Source organism: Psittacula echo (genome assembly GCF_963264785.1).
Source record: "Psittacula echo genome assembly, chromosome: Z".
Taxonomy (NCBI): Eukaryota; Metazoa; Chordata; class Aves; order Psittaciformes; family Psittacidae; genus Psittacula; species Psittacula echo.
In genome coordinates this window covers 91,761,464-91,782,851 of record NC_137742.1, presented here as the reverse complement: position 1 = coordinate 91,782,851, position 21,388 = coordinate 91,761,464, and the positions used below count along the sequence as shown (strand labels likewise).

Below are 21,388 nucleotides of genomic sequence, written 5' to 3'. Positions count from 1 at the left end.
CTCATCACCCTTAAGAGGTGATTTACAATATGTTGCTAGGTTATCATTAATCAATCAGTGCCTTTCACAGAAGTAAAGAACACATGGGCACTTTCTGTATAACCAGTGGATTACCTGCTGCCAATAGGCACTGTCTTGTCCTCAGCAAACTCACAAATGTACCTGTGTAATACTCCTGTGTGAAAAAACCTGTTCAGTTCTGTAACAGTCTCTGTCTAGAGATTTTAATCTACTCATATTAAGGTTTTAATTGTAACCTTTTTCAGTGAAGAATAGCTTTAGCAAGTATCACAGTATTTTGACAATTTTCATATTTTTCCTCTTGTCATGCAAGTTAGCATTAGAAAATAGTATTTTGCAATAAATACAATAGTATATTTCATGTTTTTAGACTGAGGTGCTTTTTCCTTTAGGTTGTCAACCCTGTTTTCCAAGACAGTTGGATCCTGTTGGTCCTAAACTGACAAATCCGGAGTACCTAGGGTATCTAAACTGCACAGTTTGGTGCACAGGGATCACAGCAGAACTAAACCACTGTTACATATCTGTTATCACACAGACAACTACTTGAATGCACTCAGGCAGTTGTGATCTTTCATTGTTTTAGTATGGAGCTAGGGGATTACACATATATCTAGGATTTGGGTTTTTGCTGTTGCTAGGTCTTGGCACTTTTTTAATATCACAGGTAAAACCAGGACTTTTCTGTCTAGGTAAAAATAGCTTTATCTACCTGGAATTATAAATATCTTCTCCTACACAAGAGAGAAGTTCTGTGAAAGATCAAAGGAATAGTCCTTCATATTCCCATAATACTGAGAAATTGAAAGTTGCATTAGTGATATATACCATATCACAAGAAAGTAGTTTATTCTAGGGACCAGGAATGTTCTGGCTACATTCAGACTTAGATTTGACCTTTTCCTATGACATTTCACTCTGAGCACTTTGTGCAGTTGATAAAGGAGAATCTCAGTCCAACTTTCTTGTATAAAAAAACCCATCTTATTTTCTTTGCCATTAAAAAAAAAAAAAAAAAAAATCCAACCAAACCTTGTTCTATTGGGTGCAAAGAAAGCTTTCTTGGTTGCTGTTTCGTGTAGTGCTAGTTCTGTTGTACACTGGAAGAGCCACACTAAGTAGACTACTAGGGAATTAAGAACAAAACAAAACTAAAATGGAAATACACTGATGGTTTTGTTCTAAGTGCAGCTGAAATGCAACCCTGGGTGTTTCCCCATCACATGGTATAGCACTACAAGAGCTTCACACCCATCTCCCAAGGAAAATTCAGACAACACTGGTTATGTTTGTGATCTTCCCTGTTAACAGAATGCAGTGATTAAAACGCAAAGCTGAAGTGACAATATAACCTAAAAAAAAGAGAAAAATAGAAAATAAAGAAACTTTGGCCTCGCTTGGTACCATTTTACATGAACTTTAGCTGTGACAGCTTGCTTTAACATCCAGCACTAAGTTTCTGCTATCAAAATCAATTTGTCAGGTCTGTTCTCTATCTGGTAAAAAGTGATACGATTACAGATTTTTGATAGCTATTATTCCCAGCTAGATTTACTGCCATGCAAAAGCTATCAGCTACTATCAGGGGGCTGAAGCACCTCCCATAAGAAGACAGGCTGAGAAAGTTGGGGCTGTTCAGCCTGAAGAAAAGAAGCTGCACGGAGACCTCATAGCAGCCTTCCAGTATCTGAAGGGGGCCTATAAGGATGCGGGGGAGGGGCTCTTCACCAGGGACTGCAGTGACAGGACAAGGGGTAACGGGTTCAAACTTAAACAGGGGAAGTTTAGATTGGATATAAGGAAGAAATTCTTTACTGAGAGGGTGGTGAGGCACTGGAATGGGTTGCCCAGGGAGGTTGTGAATGCTCCATCCCTTGCAGTATTCAAGGCCAGGATGGACAGAGCCTTGGGTGACATGGTTTAGTGTGAGGTGCCCCTGCCCATGGCAGGGGGGTTGGAACTTGATGATCTTAAGGTCCTTTCTAACCCTAAATATTCTATGATTCTACTATTCTGCTGAATACTTGACACTACTTTCTTTAATTCCTTTCAAATTAGATGTTTAGTATAGAAGCAAACAGCACATTTACGAGTATTAATACAGTTTCCTAATCCACTGCTAACAGGTGACAAATTTCCATACTTCACCAGGTCTTCCCACACATCATTATAGTAATCATGATGGTAGTTATCTCTTGCTGCCCCTGTAGGCATAGACAAAAGTCTATTTGGATGAAGAAATACATTAAAAGTCTTTCTTCATCATTACTTGCATTTTTGAGATGCTGTAATAACTCGTCCTTTGCTCTTGCTGCAATCATCTTTCCCTTTGCTGTCGGTGAGGGACAAGCAAGACTTTGTCTTCTGTTTCTGACTTCACAATAAATGTGAAAGGGCCACAGGTGAAGACAAACTTTCAACACCCTCATTTCCTCAGTATATTTTAGCTTTCTTGCATTTAACCAAAGAGTGATTTCAGAACCCAAGGAACCAGACAGAAAGCTTCTACACTTACGCTTTAGAGTAAAGCTCTGTATGTCAGCAGTTGAACATGGGCTCTGCAGCCCAGATTGTGTTTGCAGTCTAATTTGATTTTACTAATGTGAACACTTAGCACAAGAAAACATTTAAAAGAAAGGTATAACAGACTTCAGCATGTAGAGACACAGTAATTTTGACTGCTCCTGCTCCTGAAAGTGGTCCTATTGGTCAGCTTTCATAAATTATGTTCCCTTTTTTTCCACCTTACCTATGTGATAGATCCCAGAACAGACTTAAAGGGGTGGAGCTGACTGTTAACTGGAGTGCATCAGTTCTGCACTAGACAGTGTGCCATTTCTACGTAAACAGCAGCACATTCTGTTACTAGCTTGTTGCAGCATTTAGATTTAGGACAGGGCAAAGACAAACAGGCAACAGTGCAGATTGCTACAGATACTAAAGTTACTCTGAAAAAGCACTGACGATCACCAGAATTTCCAACTTAAAAGCTAATATACATATCAGATCTTTTAAAGTATTACAAGTATTTTCTGTTGATGAGGGCTGTGAATTTACATTTTCTAACTGAAACCTTCCTTCTCCTAGGAAGTATAGTACCTCTCAACCTGGATAAAAAGGTGTCTAAGGAGAAAAAAAATGACTGCTACAGTTGAACCCAGGACAAAAGGCAAATAGAGTTTCTTGATTTTCATTCCATGGAGACTAAGATTTTATCCACATACACAAAGCTTCTTAGCTACCCACAGTATCAGAAGGCTGCTTAGTACAAGTTATTCATGTAATACACAATTTTATCCATAACACTTTTGTTATCTGTCTTGCATTTAATCTTCCTGTATACAAGTACAAGCATTTCAGAATGCAAAAGCCTGTCTGTTGATCATTACAAACCAAGCGATGCATTACGCCACCTTGTGATAGAACATAAGCAATACACCGAACACCCTCTGCTCCCACGCAGTCATCTTCAAACTGCCATCTACAGATCATTAGGAGTAAAGCCTATTTTCAAAATCCACGATGCAGGCTTAAGGAAAGCAGGTTCATATATACATTATGTAAAAGTTTTCACATCTGAAAGTAATAAGAAGGTCTGTTTTATTTCTATGGCAAAATATTTCCAAGTTCATAGGTGAAGGAGGTACTACAGAGCATTTGCTTTCTAAGAATATCTATACTCTAGATACAAACACCAACAATGATACCTGACAGGTGCATGACTTATGTTTAGGTCTGTTATGTGTGCACCTGGAAAATATATCTAAGGCTGTAAGAGTCACTTTTAAACCTCTGGCATGACTTTCCCCTTCTGAGGAAAGGGTTTTTTAAAAAATGCCAACACACTATTTAAAGTGGCAACAGTTCTTTAGAACTGCTGCTGCTTTAATAAGCAATTTATGTGAAGCAGATTTGGTTTGGGTTTTTTTTTTTTTTTTTTCCTAGAAAATATGCCTACAAATTTGTAGTAGCAGCAGGTTTTAATTTATCAAAAACTGGTATCTATTAGCAACAGAACATACACAAATAGCTTTGTTTATACAAATAAAATTAGGTTTTGAATATTCACAAAGTAACATTAATTGAGCAACATTGTTCTCCGCATCGATATTCAAAGTTAGTCAAATGAGTTGTGATATAAACCCCTGTATACTATTCAGTCAAGCACCATAGCAGACAGTGCATTAAGATCTCTCATGAATGGATGATCAGCTAGTATTTGATCAATCTTCTGTCTCTGCTCATGATCAGGAAAAATTTTTATCAGGGCTTCTCTTAGACGTGCTGTTTCTGAGTCAGATCTCTGTGGTGGAATGGCTAAGCAGGCCTCTGTGTTTGCTTCCCATGGAAGCAGTGCTGATGCACGATCACCATGTACTCTGTTTTTAGGTTGTTGACTACTACTGGCTGGTCTGGGGACTGGTGTGAAGAAAGGTGTCTCAGGAGAGTATTGTCTACTGCTCTGGAAAACTCTTGGTGCTGATTGGAAATCTCTATGGAACAAAACAAAAATTCTGATTAAGGAGATGTTAGCGGTCTCTGTAAAAACACAGAAAAGAAAAATGAGTATAACCCCTCTACTTCAGTGCTGCTCAGCTAGTTATGGATTGGAATCAAGTAATAAGTATTTTTTCAAAGTGAAATAAAACAGTAGGTATAACAGTTTTCAATTTGAATCTGGTATGACTAAATAACATAAACATCATCTCAGACTAGTTACAATAAATCGCAAGTACTTGACAGAAAACAGCAACAGTCAAAGCTTATTTTATGGAAGAATCAACATCAGTGTTATTGAACCAAATGGATAAAAAGACACATTGAACACACACATGACTCAGAGCATGTGAAAATACTGACAGACCAAAGAGGCTTCCAGATGCTCCGTAAGACTATTCCTCATCTACTTTTACTCATGACTGAGCTGTGCTCACTTTTAGACCGAGGTGTTGTTTTCCCTGGAATGATATATTAAATGGGGCAATGAAGATTTTCATCAGTGTCAAGGTCTGAATATTCTTCCTTAATTATTGAGATTTCATGTCAGACTTTGAAAAGCTGTTGCTACTCAAAAACTGCTAGCACTACAGAATTCAGGGCCAAGTCTACTTCAGATGCCACCAGGTAACAAAGAAAACAAAGAAACTGGAACTCATGTTGCAGTCTAGTTTCCTACCACCAAGAGAAATGGTATCTAAATTACAGACCTCTATTTTAAAAACATTCAGGTTAGGACATCCCTCATTACTCAATATGGCAAGGCTATCTTAATTGCTCAAGACCCTTCTAGTTTCTGATCTTGTTCCTGGTGCCATTTATGCTTTCTGCATTATTTAATTCAAGTAGAAAAGTTTCAGGGAAGGAACAAAATTAACCCTTTACACTGGCATCTTTCCTCTGTCAAAAACATCAATATAAATAAATAAATAAAAAAAAAACCCTAAACAAACAACCCATTCCCCTTAAAAAAACCCAAAGCCCAAAAACCAAAAAACCCCACCACTCCAAAATCAAAGCCTACTTCCAGTTCCAAGTTTACTGATCAGAACCTAAGCTCTGCTACAGTCTTCTCAGAAGAATCTCTTTCCATTTCTACAGTCAGCATAGTCACCTATCAAATCGTACTGCTTTCACATTTTTCAGACACAGAATTGTGTTTTAGGCAGCTAAAACACAATGTTCCAAATGACATCTTCTAAGGACTTTATATTAGAGACCTTCTATCCCAACAAAATATATTATATTTACATATTATTTGTAATTATGCATAATGTACTTACATATGTACTTACAATAAGTGTTATATTACTTTCTTAGCATTTCCTACTGGAGTTCTAGAACTACACTAGCTTCTTTCATGTCAACATTAAACATGGTTATTTTCAGATCAACCTGTGACCTTCTGGTATATACTTCTTACTTCCCTCTGTTGTTTCCAATAGCTGAGATAAAGGTTTACACAAACAATTAGCTAAGTATAACTTGTCTTTTTTATTACTGATTTTTAATTACCTCAGTTGTTTCTAAAAGATCTCTGAATACTCACTACCATTAGCATTTATAATTCTTGAAGTGGTGAAAGAAAAGCAAAGAGCAGGTCATTTTCTCACACAAAAGAGCAAACCCATTCTCACATCTTGATGGCTAATGTAAAGCAAATTCGTACTTGGAATATATGAACATTTTAAAAGTACAATAATCATACAGGAGCTACATATTTATTAATATTTAAAAATACTAACAAAGAAAGATTTAATAACAATGCCCCTCAAAAATTGTTTTATTAACAGTACAATTTCACACCTCAAGTGAGAAGAGAAATGCCTCTCCCATGACTGAGTGTAGAGTTTCTTTTGTAGCACCTATTGTCCCACTATGAATAAGTGATAAACCAAGGTGTTTTAAATAACATCACCATAAGTAACAGGATACCAGGCTACCACCATACCCAAACCACTGGTAGCTTTGTGTGATGTTAACATAGTTTGGATCACCTTTGTATGACAGCCGTCACAATTGAATCTCAGAGGAGGTTATTGCTTTACTTATCTTAGCGCTGAGAGAGATCTTGATTAGATGCAAATGTCACCAGCAGTTTCTGAACAGGCTTAAGAAACAGAAAGATCATGTTTTTGTTAAAGCTACTGCAACCTACAGTATTCTTGCCTAATTTCACTATATATTTACTAATACAGATCTGAAGAGGTGTTCAAGTGAACCAGAAAAACAGTTTATTCCAATATGAAATCATAACTGTATCAAAGAAAAGTGAAAGTAGTGCTTATACCTAGAAAAGTCTTCATTTTGAAGGAAGTCATCTAATCTAGGTCCATTTCTTCCCAAAGGATCATCAGGAACCATAAATATGTCACCAGCAAAAGTGTACTGGAGCAGCCTGCAAGATATTTCTTTCAATAACATTTAATAACAATGCATTACATCTTTATTACCTTCACCTTTGTAGCACAGGATAAGCTGTCTTATAGCAGATACACTACACCACATCAGGAGTCACTGAAGCTTAACTAGTAATCCATTTCAGATACAACCAGTATTTACTGTCAATTTAATTGGAGCTTGGAAGCTTCTGTGATCTGTTCCCATGGCACTGCAGAAAACTAAGCTTTGCTTTTTTATTTATTTATTTTTTTTCCCCTTGACAGCCAGTGTTGAATGACTGCAACTTTTTATGACAAAACCAGAAGGGAATTTTCTTGGCAATTTCAGAAACTTTTCTGGTGGTTCAAACTCTCCTTACTTGTAAGGGCCTTCAACCATGTAGCTAAAAAGCATGTTATTAGAAAGTCACACAACTAGCAAACACAGCATTAGCCGTTTACAGATATGACACAAAGCAGCTCTTTTTCTGGAATCATCTTGGGAGTTCTGCATTGAAGAAAACCAGTTCAACTAAAATTTGTCTGCAAGGAGAAAGTTTGCTATAGTGGAATTTTCCCAGAAGTGAAACTAATAGAAGATGCTAACACAAGCTCTTAAAAAAAAAAAAAAAAAAAAAAAAAAAAAAATAAAAAAAAAAAATCACAGACCCAGAATGGCATGCTAACAATTGTTGCTAAAGTTCCGTAGAACAAAGCCTGACTTGGGTAGAACTCACTCGATAAATCGTGCAAATATCTACATGATTAGTCAACATGAATTCCACATTCTCACAGCTATATTGTGAAGAACCCATGGCAGGTTTTATTCATTTCATTTGACCTATACACATCCCACTCACTGCAGCAGATGTATCCTCAGAAAATGTCATGGAGACTGAGGGATTAGTGGGCAACAGAAGGTCATACCTTAATAATAATAAAATGACCTGATTTAGCTGGAGGAGAAAAAAGCAAAACAACCAAGTGAACAAAAAGAAACCACCTGAACAGGAGAAACTAATTGACTGAGAATCCATAAGCTCAAGCAGGGATAATTTGATAGGTAATTGAATTCATCTAAACCCAAAGAACACTCAACAATTGCAGAGAAATGGCAATAGGAATATTCCAAGTGTTCATTATTTTCTTTAGCTATGCCAATTTGTTGTACTACAGTAATGAGTGATTGATTCTGAGACCTTAAAAGCAATGCTGTATGTGAGCATCAGATATCATGTCTCCTTCAAGAAATGATACTTAAAACAAGAAAGCCTGTGAGAATAGACTGCAAAGCATGTACTCTACCAGGATTTAATACTGAACTTCCAAATTGACATATCTTAGCTTCTAAACCAAGCTCCTATTTATGTGAGCAATTAACAGATGCACATTAGAGAATATATAACAGGGATATTAGACTACTCAACACACTATCATAAGGCCATGAATCAAAGTGGTAAAGCACAGAGTACTTTTTAGAGCTGTACCAGAATTGCATGCCAGATTAATTAAAATAAAAATCCCACATGAAGGTAGAGTGCCTACAATTGTAAGGACAGACATCCTTTTATGCTTTCATAGAAATGGAGTAATTACCTTCTTTGAATAATTTCTCTCCAGGCAATTGATTCTGTCACAAATTCTCTGAAGTTATCATTAGTCACAATAACACCTCCAGTTTTATCAGCAAGGTGTAATAAAAACCTGTAAGATTTTTTTCAAAGACAGTTAAGAAAGTCTGCTTTGCTGAAAATTGTCTACAGATTTTGGAAACTAAGCATTTTACCATCAAAGAGTAATCTCCTTGCACGAAAACAAGCACTCTGATTACTAGAAAATGATGCTGCTTTGACCCATCATATAACTATAAGCATTTTAGGTGGCATGCATTTATTTAGTGCAGCAGAGTCTTCATGGGAGGCTTTTTTTATACCTCACCAAAAAAAAAAAAAAAAAAAAAAAAAAGACAACCACAAGCATAATGCCCTCAAATCCATCAGATTCTAAATATTTGTAGAGGTAAATGGTTTGCTTTACAAACAGTACAAAAGTTTGCTTTACAAAGAGTACAGTATTTATTACACATTTCAACATATACTTGTTTCCATATACTATTTTGGTCAACATTGACATCCATTTTCTGCATGTCAGTTGTTTGCTCTGTCAACACTTGTTAACGAAGAGTGTGGTTACTATTTTGTTGTTAAATTATGACAAAAGGAAACTACAGATTTATTACATTTTTTTTTTTTTACCTATCTGAAAACAAGCTTTTTGCCATTGAAACTATTTTAGCAAAGAGATGGTGTCCTTTAAAGAAAAGTGTACACTTTTGTGCAAATATGTTAGCACAATACTACTGCACCTAAATAGCATTTTTATACAAAATGATGGGTGTATTTAAAGCATGAGTGTGTAAACAACTCCAGTTTGGCTGCCTTGTATTTTTTTTTTTTTTGCTATAACATTATTATTTAAGACACCACAGTTACCATATTTTAACAAGGAAGATATATAGAGTGCACTTATCTTTTGCATATTAAGTTTTGCAATCAGGTGCATGACTGCACAATCTAACAAAACTAGGCATGCCCATGATACAAAAATGTGACAATTTTATAGCCAGAAAAATAAAGTATGAATGATTATTTGTAAGAATAAACTTAAGCAGCATGTGCTTTCAGCCATACCTCAGGACTGGGAAAGTCTGACAACAGCAGTATAAGCACTTGGAAACCCCTCCAATGCCCAACAAGAAGCCCCTGAATCTTACTGTACTGAAAGATGATTCCCATATTTTGAAGTTGAACTTAGGTGCTCAGGTTAGCTTGGGTAGCCTACACATTGTTACAAATACAGCGCTCAAGTACACACCGATATCTGTAAGCCACGATGGCATCAAGAAAGAAAATTGAACAAAACTGTACCTTATTAGTAGCTCACTTACGCTAGTGTTCCCAAAACATAAAAGATAATTCCAACAGACTAATAAGGAATGCAGAAAAACGTTACTATAAGACTTAATTTTTTACTCAATGCAAATGGTGATATTTGAAATAGATCTTTGGGGTTTTGTTTTTGTTTTGTGTTTTTTTTTTTTTTTTTTTTTTTTTTTTTTTAATGGTTAAAATTACCATGAAAATGTGCCATTTTCCACTAATTTCTCTGTACATGATTTATCTCTGTGTACATAAATATATTTATTTTCTGTGTGCATATATTTATTTTTAAATAAGAAATGTTTCTTTGGACAGTAAAATAACACAAATGTAGAGGTTAGTCTTACGTTGAAGGCATAGCTCTCTGTCTAGATAGGTCAAAGAATTAGCTAATACAACCACTCATGAAGTACGAAGTTTATATACCTGTTAGACAGATGTTTAAAAAGACTGTATATATTCCATACCTGTCATCATGAGCAGCAATTCTTGCTCCTAAAACCACCCTTGCAGGGGTTAAAGATAATATTCCAACATCCTGGAGCTCTGTTAAGAAATCCTGCTCTGTTAAAACATGAACAAAACTGTTCTTAAAAAAAAAGTCTTCTTGTAGGCTATTTATTCAACAATTTGTGTGAGGTATAGTTACCAGAGAAGATAGGCTATTTTTGTATCTGTTAACAGAAATGACATTCATAACTGAAGATTGCTAATATCATGAAAACTGGGAGGAAGTTGAAACTAGAAATTAAAGAGCAAACAAGACCAAAACCAAACAAAAAGGCCTCCACTGATCACACATCAGTTATCCTAAACAGCATTTCAGAGGGTGTCTCATACCGTATATAGAAACACAATTACTGATGCTAAGCAGCCAGACTGACATGCTGTGGTATGGAATACCCCTTTGGTTAGTTTGGGTAAGGTGTCCTTGTCTCTGCTTCCTCCTGGCTTCCCCTCCTCCCTGGCAAAGCATGAGACTGAAAAAGTACTTGGTCAAAGTAAGCATTACTTAGCCACAACTAAAAACATCAGTGTTATCAGTGTTGTTTCCAGGCTGAAAGTCAAAAACACAGCACTGCACCAGCTACTAAGAAGCAGAAAAATGACTGCTACTGCTGAACCCAGGACAGTAACTTAATAAAGAAAACATTAGGAAACTATTTCCCTCACCTGTAATGTTAGGATCACGCCTTGTTCTCCATTGTGGAACAAAAACAGTAATATTTCTGTGTCCACGTTTCCAAAAGTAGTCAACAGCTATTGCAATTCCTCTACAGGAGAAGAATTTCCTTAGACCATGACTGGGAGTAAAAGAAAGAGAAAGGAGATGAAATTCACCAGTTTTACTACCATAAACACAAAGAAAAAGGAACTAAATCTTGCCAAGTGAAGCTGGCAGTTACACATGTGGTCTTGCCAGGAAAAAAAAAAAAAAAAAAAAAGGTAGATCGATGCTATAGATGAAGAATCTTATAAATGGAAAAGATTTCAGCAAAAGAGGAGAACAGAAACATCACTTCACAACTCCATAGCTCAGCCTCAGTTTCACACTCACAACAATATTTAGAGTAAGCAGAAACTGGTTTATTTTTAAAAAATCATTTAGGAATTTCAAGGTATTAGCTGGTACTGAAACTAGAAGCATACATCCATTCAGAGCAGCCCTGCAGAAAAGGACTTGGGGGTGCTGGTCGATGAGAAAATGAACATGAGCTGGCTGCAGTGTGCGCTCGCAGCCCACAAAGCCAACTGTATCCTGGGCTGCATCAAAAGGAGCGTGACCAACAGGTCGAAGGAGGTGATCCTGCCCCTCTACTCTGCTCTCGTGAGACCCCCCTTGGAGTATTGTGTGCAGTTCTGGTGTCCTCAACATAAAAAGGACATGGAACTGTTGGAACAAGTCCAGAGGAGGGCCACGAGGATGATCAGGGGACACGAGCACCTCCCGTATGAAGATAGTCTGAGAAAGTTGGGGCTGTTCAGCCTGGAGAAGAGAAAGCTGCGTGGAGACCTCATAGCAGTCTTCCCGTATCTGAAGGGGGCCTGTAAGGATGCTGGGGATGGACTCTTCATTAGGGACTGTAGTGATAGGACAAGGGGTAACGGGTTCAGACTTAAACAGGGGAAGTTTAGATTTGATATAAGGAAGAAGCTCTTTACTGTAAGGGTGGTGAGGCACTGGAATGGGTTGCCCAGGGAAGCTGTGAATGCTCCATCCCTGGCGGTGTTCAAGGCCAGTCTGGACAGAGCCTTGAGTGGCATGGTTTAGTGTGAGGTGTCCCTGCCCATGACAGGGGCATTGGAACTAGATGATCTTAAGGTCCTTTGCAACCCTAACTATTCTATGATTCTATGATTCCCCCCCCCAACACAACTGTGCGTACATGCATGTGTAGATCTGTGTTTACACAGTTACTTCTGCAAAACTGTACCAGCTGCCAACTGTCTGAAACATTAAATTCATTCTAGATCTGGCTTCAACACTACTTTGTTATAGTGCATAACGTTATACTTTTTTTTCTTCCCCATGGAAAAGTTTATTTTGTTCTCCTAAACAAGATTTAAGCCTGTTCTTTGGGAAGCATCTTTCATCTAACAGTACAAAGTAGATGGCGTATGATACATATATCTTAAGCAGTCATATAGGTTTGACTCAGCCAAAGAGCATCTGACAGAATTCATGGGATCAATGGTTGTAGAAATTGTCCTATTCAAAAGTTAGTTCCAGCTAAATAGTAAGTTAATACAGCCAATACAAAGCTTTTCAGGGCTTCCAATCTTCAAGATTAAAACCCGTATTTTAAAATAGTTAAATGTTTAAGAAACACTTAAACAGTCTCATCTTTTCCCACTTTGTCCAGGGATACAGGTGACCTCTCAGAATTACTATTTTGCTTAAAGTACTGTTTTGGTTTTTGGCAGCATGGTTTCAAAATGAAAACTAATATGGGTTTATGCACATTCAGCATTGGAACTCAGAATGCACTGAAGAAATCTTATATAGCAAGTTCTCATAGTAAGTTTACTCATTAGTATTGACAAGTGGAGCAGACAGTCCATTTAAAAATTACCACTTCCTCATTAGAAGAAATATGGTACTTGTCATTGCTCACTCTCATATTCCAAAACTACAGAAAAGCCCCATAGCAAACACTGAATAAACATTTTGACCCAAGTGCTTGCCAAAATTACTTAGCATAAAAAGAACAAATCCACATCTCTTCCTGACTAAAGAATAACAATCAATTCAAGGACAGTTTTGATGAGACGAATGTTAAAATGAACCAAGTAAAGCACAAATTTTTCAAATTACTTTAACTGATTTTTGATATTCCAGTTAGTCACAACTTTTAAAAAGGAGAAAATTGTAATTTGCAACACTTTCCAAAGCTGTCTGCAGTAGAAACATGAAAACAGAAAAAGGAATTAGAAGGCATTTACAATAATGGAAAATCCTTGCATCATGCAGTGATCTTTTCAGAGTAAATGATCTTTTCAGTATTAACAGTACCCACTTTATAGAGTTTGTTTGCATGATGCTTTGTCAGCCAATCTGCTACAATTATCCAACAGCTCTGTAATTTTCTACTCTTTTGCATACATTCTTTCAGGTATTATGATGAATAGGCAATGAGGTGTGTGCACACATACACAGGGTTCCCTATTCTGCAAGTTTTACTGAGGGGAATGGAATATTTTTGTTGCATGCCTACATTTGCAAAAAGTAACAGGACCCAAGCACTGACGTGTAATGTTGTTAAAGGAAAAATACGTTACTACTATAAGAACCTCCACTTCAAAATTACAAGATGCTAAGAGCAGAAGTAAAAAACCAGAATCACTGATGGTAACTCAACTTCTTTGTTAGATGCATGTTAGATGCATGCAAAGCAAATTAAGTTTGATGCACAAAATTGCTCGCAACAGAGCAGAGCTCACTGAAATTAAATTCCAACTGAAGTGCTCTATGGAGCTGAAGCACTAATAGTTCAAACCAGGTTGCTTTGAAGTGACACAAATCAGGCTTCAAATTTGACCAGTGCCTAGTAAGCAAGGCTGTAGAATTAATTTACTTTTCATTTGGAAACATGTTGTTATCAAATAGGATCTTGCCTACCTCCAAAGCGTATATAGTTTTAGTTTTCTTTGTCCATTCCATTTTTTTCAGATTATTTCAGTATTTGGGTTTAATAAATCTGAGCTACTTCTTTTTCATAAACTTGCAATTTTTTATTAGAGTAGGAAAGCTAAGCCTAAAAGGCTTTACAGAAAATATTTTCCAGAGTATTGCAATTACCAACCAATTTTTAAGTCAAACTCAAGGATCTATTTTAACCAGTTATTGTATTTGTTCATCTCCAGACTACGCATTCTTTTTTAAACCAAAAGTAAATTTTACAAGAATTGTTTCATAATAGAATATCCTACAATGGCACTGGTCTAGCTGGTTTTGTGCACTGAAGTGCACCGGCTAAAAGAACTCTGAATTTCCTTCTATGTACAGTATCTCAAGAAGGAATAACAACTCCAAATAAGTCAGTTATAAAAACAGACACTATCACAAAAAGAGAGTAAAAGCTATCAAAATTGCTATGCACTGGAAATTAAAATGGCTACAGCACACTCATGTAATTTTTCATTATCAAGCCTTACTGTAACTTACCATTGCAGCCATTACCAGTAGCTGAAAACCTTGCTGTGAACATGGGCTGTTGGTCACCAAAAAGCTAGCTAGCAAAAGGTTTACACATGTCACAGCAACCTTAGTTCCCATTTCATTTGAAAGTTTGTTGAAATTTTAATAGAGATAGCTGAAGAGAACAGAACAATACTTACGTGATTGCAACATTGCTTCCATCAATAATGATATGTTTTAAATATGGTTTCCCAGGTTCATTTTTCAGTTCCAGTCTGTATGGCTTTTTCAGAGAATCCAAAAATCTCTGAACTCCAGTAACAGAAGGATCAGGATGATGTCTTTGTGGTCCCACTGTCTCTCTATCAGGATTTGAAGGATGCATTTGTGAAGACAATACCTGGTCTGAGACAGGATTTTCTGAGTTTGAGGTTTGGGAACGGCGTTGGTTAGGAGATCTCCGTTGAGAAGAGCTGCAGTGTCCTAATTGGTCCTCAGAACCAGGATGACTATTCTGTACAGCTGAGGGCCCTGCAGTGCTTTGCTGAACTGCAGTTTTAGTCTTAGTCAAGGTACACTGCACATCTGAGCTCCCTCTGGCTACAAAATCAACATCTTTTAGAACTCCAGCTTGTATAGCCCCAAAAGTTACACCACCATCAGTTTCTGTATTACTTGATTTCAAACTGTAATTCTTACCCTGGCAATAAATGTCTCCTTTTTTATAGCACATAGCTGAATTTTTATTGGAAGGAGCAACAGGTTTACAGACCAACATATGCATTTCATTTTCTGCATCAGCTTGCATGCTTGGTGGATTTCTTATTTTGTGATACTCATTTTTTGTCTCCCTTGAAGTATGACTGGATTTAAGTGGATTTTTATTGCTTTTGTCTACTAGATTTTGTGAGTTATTTGCATTACTTCCTAAAGAGGGGTTGTCAGTTTTAGGCATTGGAGATGATTCTTTGTGTTCTTTTTGAGATTTTGCATTTTCCTTTTCAATTTCTTCTAACAATGTTAATGGTTCCACAGATTGCCCTAGGATACCAATGACTTTTTCTACAATATTCTGGCAATATCCCATTGTTCTGAAAAAGTTCACAAGAATTCTATATTCCATTTCCTCACTGATTTCGTCACCTACTTTAACGTGATAACTGGAATCATTTGATCTGCTTTCACTGCAGCTATCTGAAAGCAGATCAATAACTGCTTCACTATCTGAATGATTACTGTGTGAAAATTTGACTTCCTGATCATTTTCTGAAGAGAACTGCTTTTTAGGAAGCCTTTCCTCATCATAAGAAGATCTTCTTTTACATGACTGCCTTTCTTTAGGCACTACTGTCTCTAACACAGGCACATTTATGGGAACAAAACTTGTTCCAGGAGCATCAGAAAACACGACGTCCATTTGCTTTGTAAGTTCAGTTATAGGTGTCCCAGCATTGTTTCTTTCTTCCTCACCACCTGTTCTTCCATCTCTGTTTGTAGCTATTACTTTGGGGGCTTCGTTATGTAAAAGCTCTGTCGGGCTTTCAGAACCTGTCAGATCTATGATACTGCTCTGTACTTCACAGCATTCAGCTTGTGTGAGAGCTAGGAGCTCTCTTTTTAGTGAGCTAGGCAAAATCAGTAAATCCATTGTGTATTTATCTGCATGTGCTTCCACAAATTGTCTGAATTGCTTCTTAATCTCCGACTCATTGTCGCTTAATAAGATTTCATTACTCTCAAAAAGGTTCACAAACTGCTGAATATGACTCTGAGCCATAACAACAGCTTCTGCACCCCCTTTAATACTGAGCAATCCTATTTCCAGCACTGATATATCAGCACAGGTATCCTGAATAAGACTGTTGAGAAACAGGCTTTGTGCACCAACAAAGATGCAGTGCATGTCCTTTGGGTAATACTCTTTTTCTTCTAGTTCAGGTTCACAGAGTCCCTTAATGTACTCCTAGAAGGACGAAAAGACAGTAGAGTGAATATTTGTGACAAGCTGATATATCAAGTTAGTTTTTTGTTACGTCAGAAATAGATAAGTACATTAGAAAATAAAGCCAACTTGGCACAAGAAATTTGAGAAAGTAAATACTGCCAGTAAACTAGATAATGGAGATAAAAGATACCTGAAATTATTTTTAAATAATTTATATATATATATATAAGGCTAACTTATAGAAGGCTAACTTTAATATCCTAGTGTTTATTTATAAGTTTACTTGAAACTGATAGTAAAAGAATATTTAAGTTGAAGCTCAAATGCTTAAAAGACAAGTCAAAAGAGGTTTATTTTCTCAACCCTATTCTTTGGTCAGAGGACATATGCTTCATGAACAAATGCCTCACACTAACTAGTCTGTAAAACTGAACTTCTAATAACACTTTCTAAAGGAAAACTTCCAAAGGCTCATCACAGCAGTAGCCATCCTACATTTTTTAGTTGTTATTATGTGTTACTTATTCTATACTTATTACTCAATCAAGGACATTGATCCTATGGCATGGCACAACATAACTAGTAGCCACACTAGGATCCACTAAAAAATATCTTACAGGGAGAAAAAAAAAAAAACTAACCTCAAATAAATGACAAAAAACACTATCTGGACTGTGATAGATTCCTTAGTTAACCAAATAAAATATTTGGATTTTAAAACTACAACTGCCAGACTCCCTGCTTACAATGGGCATACAACACGGGGGGAAGGGGAGGAGAGGGGGAAACCATCACACCCCAAAAGCTCCACAGCAAGCTGAGGCTCTGAAACTCAGTATTTTGAAAAACCAGATGATATTGACAAATGGCAGAAAACACCAGGCTCCAGATGGGTCTGTGCCCTAGAAGTTCAGGTTTTTAATAGATTAACCCACTCCAACCCCCCGCCCCCCCCCAAAAAAAAAAAAAAAAACAAACCCAAAAAAAACCCAAATCAAAAACCAAAACCAAACAAACAAAAATCCAAACAAATATCCCACTGTTATTTCTGCCACCTAAAAGTTACCACCAGAAAACTCAATGTACTGCCTTGTTTTAAATGTGTCAGAGTTGAGAACTCTGTCAATATACTGCACTATTTCTTTTTCCAGGTAGCATTATTTTTCACCTGTCTCTTTCTGTGTTTTAAACTCTTATGCAGTAAAACTAGTTTCTAAGCTGTAGTCATTGTTTTATAGATTCCTAAGTATACCAAATTTTATTCTCTGCCTTCACTCTTGGAAACTAAAAGTTCTCCTTTGAATGGAACTGAAAAACAATACAAGGTAATGAATAACATAAGACCATTTTGTATCATCTCTTGAGTTACATCCCTTGATTATCAGGGCAAACTCCTCCAAGGCCATATTAGCACAACCTGTTTCTACAACAAAATCCATAGAATTACTTTTTGTGTTTTAGTCATCATACGACATTTTAGCAGATCAACAAGAAAACAATATAATTAGAAAAAAGGATATATTAAATCTGGGAACTTCCCCCACCAGGCAGCACTGAAGAATGAATATACCACCTGTGAGTGATGAATTACAACAAATTGCTATCACCAAACCTTTTCAAGGAAGACAATTAAGATGTGCAATTGCTGAAGATGTGCAATTGCCTGGTCAATAACCCCTCCAGGTAGGGTCTGAAAACTGCTTTAGGTGTAAGGGGAGTTAAGTCTCCCACACCCTTCAAAGCATTTGGAGTAGGAAACATTTTGCATGTTATTAGGAAAATCAGCAATTAGAAAATGGAATTCTTGTGATATTTGTTTCAGGCTTTAATTTTCTGGAGAAAAAAAGAAAAAAAAAAAGTTGTACTGCAGCTGCCTGGAGAAGAATGAATAGCTGTTTATGCTACCTGCAACAGTTTCTGGAGTCTCTTAAGGCCAAGTATGCAAGCAAATTGGGTTAGAGTAAATTTAGAATCAAATAAGTCAAGACCCTAAATATTCATAGTATTTTCCTTATAAAAGTCTTATGCATTATATAGTTGAGGAATCAAGTTTTTGAAAGTGGACTGGCCAGTCCATGGATTAAGTCACAAAACACATGCTAAGGATCTCCACTAACATATATCTGTTCTTAAACAGATACAAAAGTCCACATATTGAGATTTGGGGTTTGAAAGCTATCTCCAGCCTTGCCAGTGCTCACATCATTCTTCTTATCACACAATTCAAACAGCCATAGTTATCAAGTCCACTATAAGTGATAATAACTTCATCATTACTGCTGAGCCTCCCCCAAGAAGTTTGTTGTACAAGAGATTTACCAATCTAACTCTCAAACTAACTTCTAAAGTGAAGATACTTTACAGCAACTAGTGTCAGTCAGAGACTCGCAGAGCCTAGACCGCTCTCCCTTTTAACGTCTTTGGTTAAAAAGAAAGCTATCTGCTCCAGGAAACAGACTGATGAAGCAAGAAACTTCTGCACTTTCCTACTAGGAAATACTAGCCCCGCTAAACTGATAGCGAGTGCGTTAAGTAGGTAATAAGCTACTAACTGCCACAAAGTTAAGTTTGAAACGCAACTGTGAAACGCGGTAACACCCAACCAAGAGTAATTACTCGACTTTGGGAAGGACAGGGATACATTTTAACCGCGCTTCAGAACACAACGTAGCCCGCTCCCGCACGTGTTTAACTCCCTTTTGCAGAGGTATTTCAGGACGCGCTGGCCGTGCTCCACCGATGAACTTCGCAATTCTCAGCTGAATTGTTTCTATTCTCCAAGCTTGTGTCAACACCACCGGAGACACCCAGGCACCCGAGACACGCCTGTTTGCCAGGGCAGGGCTCTGTTTCCCCGTGAAGCACCGATTTCTCTCTCCCGGTCCCGTACACAGCAATATGCAAACAGGGCCCCGCTCCCCGCCCGGGTGACAGAGGCCTCGCGGCTGCGGCCCGCGCCGCTTCCCACCAGTCCCCCGTACCTTGGCGGCGCTCACGGCCTTCCAGCCGCCCGCCAGCTGCACCCAGATGCGTCGGTCTCCCTGCGCCCCGAGCACGGCCAGCTGCACCTCGAACAAGCACTCGATGCGGCCTCGGCTGCCCTCCAGGAGACAGCTCTTCTCCGCAGGGACAGTGAACTCGTCCAGCCACGGCTCGGAGCCGCGGGCTGCTCGCCGAGCCGCCATCACCACTGCCCGCTCAGACCCGACATAGCGCTGAGACCCCCGACAACAACACGGGGAACCCCCGGACTCCCTCAGTGTACGTCATCCGATCGCGTCAGGAAGCAGACGGAAGCTTTCTACAGCCGGGCAGCCATCTTTAGTCAGGGCGGCCACAACGCTCCGCCCTCGGGTGGGCTGTGCCAGGGTAAGACCAACCCTCCGACACAGCCGCTCGCCGCCTGCTTTTACTGCCGCTCGCTAGTGCCGCGGGGGAATGGCGGGTGTTTGCCGCCGTGTCCCCGGCGCCTTGAAAGGAGGCCTTGAGTTGCCCAGAGCGCCAGGCGCGATTCCTTCAGCGGCTCTTCCCATCCCGGCTGGAAAGAGTCTGTCCTCTTACTCGATTCCACAGCCTACGAGGTCTGTTTTTAAGGTACTGTTAGTACAGCCATGTTCTGGTATAGCTGCCTCGAATTTCATTTAAAAAAAAGGTGTAGTTTATCCCTCGTGGTAGCAGGGCATAGAAGTGTGCCTCCATCCCCAAATCCTTAGTTCTGATAGCTCGGAAAATGAAGAGGACACTTTTTTTTTACTAAAAAACCATCAAAGAAAAGTCTTAAAATGAGATAGTAAAGACCAGATTAGTTCTTAAAAAGTAGCTCTGAGACTTCACTAGACTTTTGAATGCCTGGAGTTGGCCTGGAGTTGGCAATACAGACCACCTGTTACACAAAGGAATCAATGTCTTAGTTTCTTTCATCTCTTCCAATTCCACACCCAGGTAAATTCCTTCCAAGTTCCCCCTAGACTATTGGATTCCCACTTGTTTTATTCATCTCTTTAGCATCACTGCGAAGTTAGTTTTTAGTAGCTGTTCATTAAATATAGTGTCCTAAAGGAGGACAAGTATTTTATGGTGGTGCAAATATATATATATCTTATACACATCTTGATTTTATCTACTTATATGTTACACCAGTAAAGGATTAATATAAAAATGTGAATTATCATTTTTATAAAGGCACTTATATCCCTGTTTAGAAACTTTTTAGCCAGATGAGTGTTTGCAGTTCACAGAACAGTTTGGGTTGAAAAGGACCTTAAGGTCATTTAGTTCCAACCCCCTGCCATGAGCAGGGACATTTCATGTTAGACCATGTTGCTCAAGACTCTGTCCAACCTGGCCTTGAACACTGTCAGGGATGAGCATTTGCCACTTCTCTGGGCAGCCTGTTCCTGTGCCTCACCACCCTCACAATAAACAGCTTCTTATATGTAACATGAGCTTCCCCTGGTGATGGGTTTAAATCTGAACCCATCACCCCATGTCCTATTGCTACAGCCCCTGATTGTTGTGGTTTAAGCCCAGCTGGTAACAACCACAGAGCTGCTCACTCCCCTTTTTAGCCACCCCTGCTCCGGACAGGATGAGAAGGAGAATTGAAAGAATGTAAACCCCATGGGTTGAGATAAGAACAGTCAGATAACTAAAACAATACAAGACTACTACAACTACCACTAATAATAATGATAAGGCAAATAACAAGGGGAGAGAATACAAAGTTAAAAAGGGAAGGGAAAAAAACCCCAACAGGCACAAGCGATGCACAATACAATTGTTCACCACCTGCTGATGATACCTGGCCTGACCAGAGCAGCAATCTGGGCCTTCTGGGTGACTCCCCCCAGTTTATATACTGGACATGATGTGCTGTGGTATGGAATAGCCCTTTGACTAGCTGGGGTCAGGTGTCTTACCTTGTGCCCCTCCTCACTGGCGGAGCACTGAAGACTGAAGTCCTTGA

At 38.3% G+C, this 21,388-nt stretch overlaps 1 protein-coding gene across 5 annotated transcripts; it reads right to left on the bottom strand.

Annotated features, from left to right (window-relative positions):
• Window positions 1-1,935: 1,935 nt before the first annotated feature.
• N4BP1 (NEDD4 binding protein 1) lies at window positions 1,936-19,749 on the bottom strand. Of its 5 annotated transcripts, none has more exons than XR_013958695.1 (8): window positions 19,404-19,749; window positions 14,678-16,440; window positions 11,012-11,142; window positions 10,306-10,402; window positions 8,496-8,603; window positions 6,809-6,916; window positions 6,516-6,628; window positions 4,375-4,514 (listed from the first exon to the last, which is right to left on the bottom strand). XR_013958695.1 is itself a non-coding variant. In XM_080637005.1 (7 exons), the coding sequence occupies exons 1-7, from the start codon at window positions 19,605-19,607 to the stop codon at window positions 4,178-4,180; spliced, it is 2,748 nt and encodes a 915-aa protein (XP_080493131.1). In that variant the 5' UTR covers window positions 19,608-19,749; the 3' UTR covers window positions 1,936-4,177. The 5 variants fall into 5 exon arrangements, 3 of the variants coding, with proteins under 3 accessions (XP_080493131.1, XP_080493132.1, XP_080493133.1); XR_013958696.1 differs by having other exon boundaries at window positions 4,412-4,514; window positions 4,882-6,628; XM_080637005.1 differs by lacking the exon at window positions 6,516-6,628 and having other exon boundaries at window positions 1,936-4,514.
• Between the last annotated feature and the right edge of the window lie 1,639 nt (window positions 19,750-21,388).